Raw genomic sequence first — 8,031 nt, 5'->3', positions numbered from 1 at the left:
AGGAGTCTAGAATCCGTGGGTACCCTGAGTGAGGAGTCTAGAATCAGTGGGTCACATCAGGAGTCAAGAAGCCTATATAGAATCCTTGGGTCCATTGAAGGAGAAGGAGTCTAGAATCCGTGGGTACCCTGAATGAGGAGTCTAGAATCAGTGGGTCACATCAAGGAGTCAAGAAGCCTATATAGAATCCTTGGGTCCATTGAAGGAGGAGGAGTCTAGAATCCGTGGGTACCCTGAATGAGGAGTCTAGAATCCGTGGGTACCCTGAATGAGGAGTCTAGAATCCGTGGGTACCCTGAATGAGGAGTCTAGGATCCGTGGGTACCCTGAATGAGGAGTCTAGAATCCGTGGGTACCCTGAATGAGGAGTCTAGAATCCGTGGGTACCCTGAATGAGGAGTCTAGGATCCGTGGGTACCCTGAATGAGGAGTCTAGAATCCGTGGGTACCCTGAATGAGGAGTCTAGAATCCGTGGGTACCCTGAATGAGGAGTCTAGAATCCGTGGGTACCCTGAATGAGGAGTCTAGAATCCGTGGTTCACCTGAATGAGGAGTCTAGAATCCGTGGGTACCCTGAATGAGGAGTCTAGAATCCGTGGGTACCCTGAATGAGGAGTCTAGAATCCGTGGGTACCCTGAATGAGGAGTCTAGAATCCGTGGGTACCCTGAATGAGGAGTCTAGAATCCGTGGGTACCCTGAATGAGGAGTCTAGGATCAGTGGGTCACATCAAGGAGTCAAGAAGCCTATATAGAATCCTTGGGTCCATTGAAGGAGGAGGAGTGTAGAATCCGTGGGTCCCATTAGAAAGGATCCATTTGGTCTCCTTACAAGAGGAGGAAACACTGTTTATTTGTGACGTCACGGCGAGTGTGGCCCCGTGCCCTGTGACATGTGCTTTACCTGTATCAAGAGCATCTAATAAACCATGCTGCCTTGCCCTGCCCTCCCTTGCCTTGCCCCTGCCACCACCACAAGGGGTTAGGCTACAGGAATTAAGGGCAGCATCTTCATGGAGGAAAGGTGAGGCAGGGGAGACCAGCACCTGTCAAAGACGTGTATACGGGGAGGGCCTGGGACATCTGGTAGGCCTATATTCATTGATGGTACAGATAGTTATTTGTCGTTATTTAAGTTATGCAAGGGTTTAGTAGTGTATATGTGGTTGAGAGGTAAAAAGTCAAGGTTGGTGTTTAGTTATGGTGGTAGGGGTGATTAAGAATTAAAAGTATAAGTCTAAAAGCTAATTGTGTTTATGAATCGTCTTGCTATCTCTTTCCTCAGTAGTCTAGATTTTTAAATAACTCAACTCTAGCCTTACTACGTTTTTATAGCCCCATTTATTACTTTGATTTTAAGATCATGATGCACAAATATCTTTTAAGGATTTTTCCAGAATTGCACAGACTAGAACCATCTAAACTAACCTGAGTAAAGATTCGTTTTAGTGCCGTTTTAGTCCTTGAATTGGAATTTGAAAGCGTTTCCATGATTGTTGAACGTTTTTAGAAAAGACATATGAAGAGCGAGTGATGTTTCATAAGGTAGGTAATGAAATACTGGCATGGTACTAAAACGAATCTTTACCAGGTAGCCTCCTCTGGTGAAGTTAATATAACATGGATTCTTTTTTAGTCCGTCCCAGAATGAACCTCAAAAAATCTGCCAAAATTACAGGCCTGTGTGAGATTGAAAGTGATTTTCTGATATCTGTGTCATATGTTGGGGCTGAATTAGGCTAAGCAAGCTATAAAAGGGAGTGGAAAAAAGGACTTTATTATGTTGTTAGCTACTTGATGTCATTGCATTGATGATACCCATAACACTTCCTCTTAATTTTCCCTCAGTGAGCTCCCCTCCAGCTGCCGAATGGTCCCCGCCACATCAGGCCACAATGGAGGACAGGGAGGTGCAGGACATGTTCCAGCGCTTCAACCAAAAGTACTTCTGGGGCAAGCTGAGCAAAGTGAAGCTCAACTGGAGTAAGAACATGACCTTGTGAGTACCATGGCCTCGTAGGGTTGAATTCAGAATTATTGTCATGGTTAAAATTGGTTTTATTGGCACGCTGATATCTTCTCTTACTTGATCAACTGCTTTTCTGTTGTCGTGTATGTTTTCTGCTACCCTTCAAACCTCCCGGAAATCAATAGGAAAGAGTGTAGACATCAAACCATTTTAACCTGGTAGCTGCAGGGATCATGTTTCTTAAAGGCCCCTCTAAGCGAGAAAAATGAGAAAAAAATCATCACTCGCACAAACCATTTCATAATATATATCAATGCATTTGTGATCAGTTTATGCATCATCTATTTTTGGGGGTTTATATCATGGCAACAATTTATCCCGTCGCTGGTACACGGTAAAGCCACAAATTTGGCCCATCACTGCTACTGTGTTAAGGGCTGGAGTATGGCCTAGTCCTTCCCTACTCCCTATTTATATCTCATTAAATTTATGCCTTCCTTCCATACTCCATTTTTATTATATACTCATTACATTCATATCAACAAACCTTACCCAGATCCTCCCTCACTCCTCATTCCTCTTCGCCCACTCACAGTCTCTTTGGAATGCTTCACCTACTTCTTATCTTGTGTTTCATTCCCTCATATCATAGGGGAGATCTGCCACTTATCACAGCACATGAGAAATTGATATACTCGGGTATTTTTTCCGTCAACCTGCCCAGGATTCAAACTGGGGCCCTTGAGATGCAAGTTGGATACACTAACATTAAGCTGAAGGGTATATAGTCCTCAACTCTAGGCCGTCGGAGTCCATATCCTCATCGTGGTCTGTTATAATTACATCCGTGGTCTTTATTCAGCCTTGGTCTTTGTTCATAGCCATGACTCTCCAAAATGTCACTCCCTGCTCCCTCATAACCTCTCATCCGTTGCTGCTCAGTGCTCACCCATGGCTCCTCTGTAAGGCCTTCTGCAGGTGTTCTGATGGTGTCGCCCTGACAGGTGTGCGGGGAAGACCTACTGCAAGGAGAGGCAAGGGGTTACTTCGTGTGCCATCTATCTTAGCCAGCCCCTCTTGACCCAGCGGCCCCGTGAGGACACTGTCAACACCTTGCTTGTTAGTGTGTGATGTGTGTGTTCAGTCATATTCATAACCAGAGGAAGAGGAATCAGATGAGATGAGGAGTTTGAGATAAGGAATGACTTGGAAAATCAAAGTGAGAGAACTGTGATTAGCCGTGAAGTATAAGGAAGGCAAGAGCAGAAGATAGGTGAGGGAAAATTTGAGATGGGAAACAGGAGGCATAGACGTTGGGTATGAAATATATAGATGAGCTAAAGAATTATAAACGAGACGAGATTTGGCTGAGACAAGTGAGGCAGCATGTTGTCATTGCTTCCGCAGCACGAGATGATCCATGCGTACCTGTTCATGGCGGGGGGAGGCAAAAGCACGATGGGTCACGGCCTGGCATTTAGGGAGCACATGAATCGCATCAACAAGCTCCATGGCTCCAAGATAACAGTGAGTAGAATGTCAGCCATGGGAATGTGAAAGGGAATTAGCTAATCGTTTTTTTTTTTGCTCGCCATCCTTCCTGTTCTGTTCCTTCACCTTAGACATCAGCTTTTCTCTCTTTCACTACACGTCTCTAAAATCGCAGTGGGTATAGTGTTGGCCAAGGTAATGTGCTGCTTTGGAAAGGGCATAATGGTTGTTCTTGTGTTCTTTGCTCACCATCCTCTGTCTGTCCATTTCCTGTCTTCTCCTACACTTTAGACATCAGCTTTTCTTTCATCTACTCCATGGCTCAAAGATTGTAGTGAGTAGAGTGTCGGCCAAGGGAATGTGCTGCTTTGGAAAGGGCATAATGGTTGTTCTTGTGTTCTTTGCTCACCATCCTCTGTCTGTCCATTTCCTGTCCTCTTCCTACACTTTAGACATCAGCTTTTCTTTCATCTACTCCATGGCTCAAAGATTGTAGTGAGTAGAGTGTCGGCCAAGGGAATGTGCTGCTTTGGAAAGGGCATAATGGTTGTTCTTGTGTTCTTTGCTCGCCATCCTCTGTCTGTCCATTTCCTGTCCTCTTCCTGCACTTTAGACATCAGCTTTTCTTTCATCTACTCCATGGCTCAAAGATTGTAGAGTAGAATGTGCTGCTTTGGAAAGGGCATAATGGTTGTTCTTGTGTTCTTTGCTCGCCATCCTCTGTCTGTCCATTTCCTGTCTTCTCCTACACTTTAGACATCAGCTTTTCTTTCATCCACTCCATGGCTCAAAGATTATAATGAGTAGAGTGTCGGCCAAGGGAATGTGCTGCTTCGGAAAGGGCATAATGATTGTTCTTGTGTTCTTTGCTTGCCATCCTCTGTCTGTCCATTTCCTGTCCTCTTCCTTCACTTTAGACATAAGCTTTTCTCTCATTGCCGATTAATGCCACTCAACTTTTCAGGAGAGCCTTCATTGTTCCTTACAACTCCATCAATTTTTTTTTCCAGATGTTACCTAAACCTACAATCTCCTTATTTACTCCCCTTCAGTAAGTTACGAGGAATTGATGTGAAAGCAAACACACAGGAAGGTCACATCACTGCACTGCTTCTCACCCTAGATGAATTTATTTATTTATTTACTTATTTATTTTTAATGTAATCATTTTTCCCTGTGAAGAGACTCTGAGCCTGACTAACTGGGGATGTTAAGAGTGTTGAGGGAGCCATTGTATTTCCTTAGGTTTTCTGTTTCACTAATGACTGCTTAGTCCTTCAGTTACCTGCCCGATGGAATCCACGAAGGGTGGATAATGTAGTCAATGAGGCAACCTATCATAACAAAAAATCACAAGTAAAGAAGTATAAAGAGCTAATATTCCCTGACGTAAAAGCTGATTGGAATGGTTCACACAAAATGACAAACATCCGCTGCCACTCAAAGCACAAATTTCCCCTCCAGGTCTGCCACAACTTCAGAAAGGAGGTAGACAAGTTCCGCGTCCACGTGTATCGCTGCGACGGTCCCTGCACCAAGAAGCGGCCCTACTTCGGAGTGCTGCGCCGTGCCATCACCCGCCCCCCCGGCCCTACAGACAGGTGGTGGGCCAGACACAGCCAGGAGTGCGGGGGAACCTTTCACAAAGTAGAAGGCCCTGACGTGACCCCTGACCCTGCTCACGATCCTAGTAAATCAGTGAAGACTGGCTCATTAGGATACCCGACCACACCCTCCTCGAAACAGACACCCTCCCAAAGGAACACACTCTCCCCAAACCGCACATCTTCCACAAAGACTGTATCTTTCTCAAACCACACACCTTCCCCTAAAACCAGCTCATCCCAACCAAGCACCCTTTCTCATAGGCCCACCCCTTCCCTGACTTTTACATCTTCCCCTAAAGCCACATATTCAGCGACAAGCCAGTCAGATAGGATGGCAGGAAAGGCCCCAGGAGGTGACAGCAGAAAGACAATGAGTGGTGCAAGAAAAAGACTCAAATATGACCCCGACGGAAACTCAGATATAATGGTTCTCAGTGAAGAACTGTTAGTGAATAGAATAAAGCAACGCCACGCACACACCAGTCGGTCCGTCCTGTTGTCGAAAGAGGAGGCGAAGAAGATACGGAGAGGAAACAGCCCAGAGAAAGGTACACTGGTGGAGGGCCGAGTCAACTACAACTTCAGGCCTAAGTTTAAAAGCAGCTTAAACGTCCAGAAGTACTTAGCGAGGTACAGGGCGGTCAAGGAGGCAGGGAGTTCCAAGCCACAGAAAGCCCCAGTGTTCCAGAGTCCTCAAGCCTCCCCAGCAAAACCAGAATCAAGTCATCAGTTTTCAGAGAGTGATACACCTTGGAGAACGAATGCTACCCATTCATCTCAGTCATCTAGGGATAAAACAAACACTAATATAAACTCAAGGGCAGGTGGTAGTAGTTCTCAAGACTCAGCGCCTCCTTGTGTCACCTGCTGGAACTGTGGAGTGAACGTCATGGTACCCGAACATGTGTCTCGGACGGAGGACTCCGGTATGCCGCAAAAAGTTTCCGCACCTGTGAAATGTGAGAAGCTGGAAAATAGTGTGGCCTCAAAATTAGTGCCCTGTCCTTCCTGTGGCGAAAAGGTGCCTGAGGATGAGGTCAACCGCCATCTGGATGAGTGCCTGATGCCCTTCACGGATGACTTTTGATTTCAGAGTTCATGTATACTCTGCCTGTGTTTGCATTCCTTTTACTCAGGAAGATGTGTGATATTATATTATTTTGAGTTTGATCACCATGTAAATTTGTCCTTATCCATGTCTTGGGGAATTACATGGCTCACATTCTTCTGCCTTGATCAATTTCTTGCCCTTCAATTTTCTCTGGTCCTGTTTTTGCATTCCTTTTATTTATTATTATTTAGTTTGATGACTGTAATTTTATCCTGAACCATGTCTAAGTAATTACATGACTTCTATTCTTTTCCTGTTTAAATCAGTTTCCTTTAGCTTTGATTTTCTCAGGTTACTCTTCTTTCACATCACATTTTCTACAGTAGAAAGGCCTATCCCCTTCCAGTTTTCTCTGGTAGAGAGGCCTAACCCCTTCGAGAGACACAAGTCATTCAGTTTCCTGCCCCGACACTGCAGGAATGAATGCAACCATGTAATGCGGGAATTGCCACTTTTCGAAACGAGAAATTGATCTACTCAGGATTATTTTTTTTCCAATGACCTGCCTAAGATTCGAACCCAGGCCCCTGAGACACTTTAGCGTTGGGCCAGTGAGTGCCCTTCAGCTTACAGCCTCCAGAACCATTATCAGCATCTTGGGCCATTACAGCTGATATCAAAAGGTCTGAGGAAGAGTGATACAGAATTTTTATCAATACCTGTCACGTACCTGAGACATGAAGATTATAATTACATGTCTCCATTTTCCAGTGCCTGTAGGAGTAACTAACCTGGTAGCTGCGGGAGATCATGTTTCTTAAAGCCCCCTCTAAGCGAGAAAAATGAGAAAAAATCATCACTCATGCGAACCATTTCATAATATATATCTATGCATTTGTGATCAGTTTATGTATTATCTATTTTGGGGGGTTTATGTCATGGGAAAAATTTGACCCATCGCTGGTACACGGTAAAGCCACAAACTTGTCCCATCGCTGCTACTGGGTTAATAGGCGCCTGACTGGTATGATGCAGAATATTGAGAGGGACCCCGCTTCTCTCACTCAGCCAGTCTTTGCTTGTGGTGCTCATCAGAATGGTCAGACAGCCTCTTTGACCCATCACCCTGCCTGTCACTGATGATTAACCTGGTAGCAGCGACGGGCCAAATTTGTGGCTTTACCGTGTACCAGCGACGGGCCAAATTTTTGCCATGATATAAACCCCCAAAAATAGATGATGCATAAACTGATCACAAATGCATTGATATATATTATGAAATGGTTTGTGTGAGTGATGATTTTTTCTTATTTTTCTCACTTAGAGGGGCCTTTAAGAAACATGATCCCCGCAGCTACTGGGTTATTAAGTGACATTTTCTGATTAAACTTAAATATCTGGTTTCACATTTCCACAATTCCTGTTACCAATTATTTTTCTGCCTTTACTAGTTGAATTTTTCCCTGCAGTAAAGAAATGCTGCTAAAACTGTTGAAGCAAGATTCATATGTGTGTATGATATATAAATTAACCCGGTAGCTGCAGAGATCGTGTGCAAGAAAAAATCATCACTCTCAAAACCATTTCATAATATATATCAATGCATTTGTGATCAGTTTATGCATCATCTGTTTTGGGGGGTTTATATCATTGCAAAAATTTGGCCCATCGCTGGTACACGGTAAAGCCACTAATTTGTCCCGTCGTTGCTTCCAGGTAAATAGGTGTTTGGTGTTATGTCATCACAACACCTGTAGCATTGTGAGTCCAACAGTCTTATTTACCTTGGCATGGCTTTGTATTGTGGTTGGGCTGGACAGTTTCTGGAAGCTGGTGTTCTAAGCAGTGGGTGACAGATTTACTCATGATGGTTTGTGGCAGAGGAGAATAATAGCTTGCAGAAGTTTTGTTGT

The 8,031-nt window shown here is 44.4% G+C and overlaps 1 protein-coding gene across 4 annotated transcripts; it reads left to right on the top strand.

The window, feature by feature from the left end:
* The first annotated feature begins 825 nt into the window (after positions 1-825).
* Positions 826-6,295, top strand: LOC127008285 (DNA-dependent metalloprotease SPRTN-like). 4 transcript variants are annotated; one of them, XM_050880089.1, is made up of 5 exons: positions 826-1,086; positions 1,849-1,999; positions 2,974-3,088; positions 3,377-3,496; positions 4,925-6,295. In XM_050880089.1, the coding sequence occupies exons 2-5, from the start codon at positions 1,896-1,898 to the stop codon at positions 6,152-6,154; spliced, it is 1,569 nt and encodes a 522-aa protein (XP_050736046.1). In that variant the 5' UTR covers positions 826-1,086; positions 1,849-1,895; the 3' UTR covers positions 6,155-6,295. The 4 variants fall into 4 exon arrangements, with proteins under 4 accessions (XP_050736046.1, XP_050736045.1, XP_050736047.1 ...); XM_050880088.1 differs by having other exon boundaries at positions 829-1,024; XM_050880090.1 differs by lacking the exons at positions 826-1,086; positions 2,974-3,088 and having other exon boundaries at positions 1,863-1,999.
* The last annotated feature ends 1,736 nt before the right edge of the window (positions 6,296-8,031 follow it).

Source organism: Eriocheir sinensis, chromosome 37, assembly GCF_024679095.1.
Source record: "Eriocheir sinensis breed Jianghai 21 chromosome 37, ASM2467909v1, whole genome shotgun sequence".
NCBI lineage: Eukaryota > Metazoa > Arthropoda > Malacostraca > Decapoda > Varunidae > Eriocheir > Eriocheir sinensis.
Note: the sequence above shows the minus strand (reverse complement) of the source record. Positions and strands in the feature narration are given on the sequence as shown.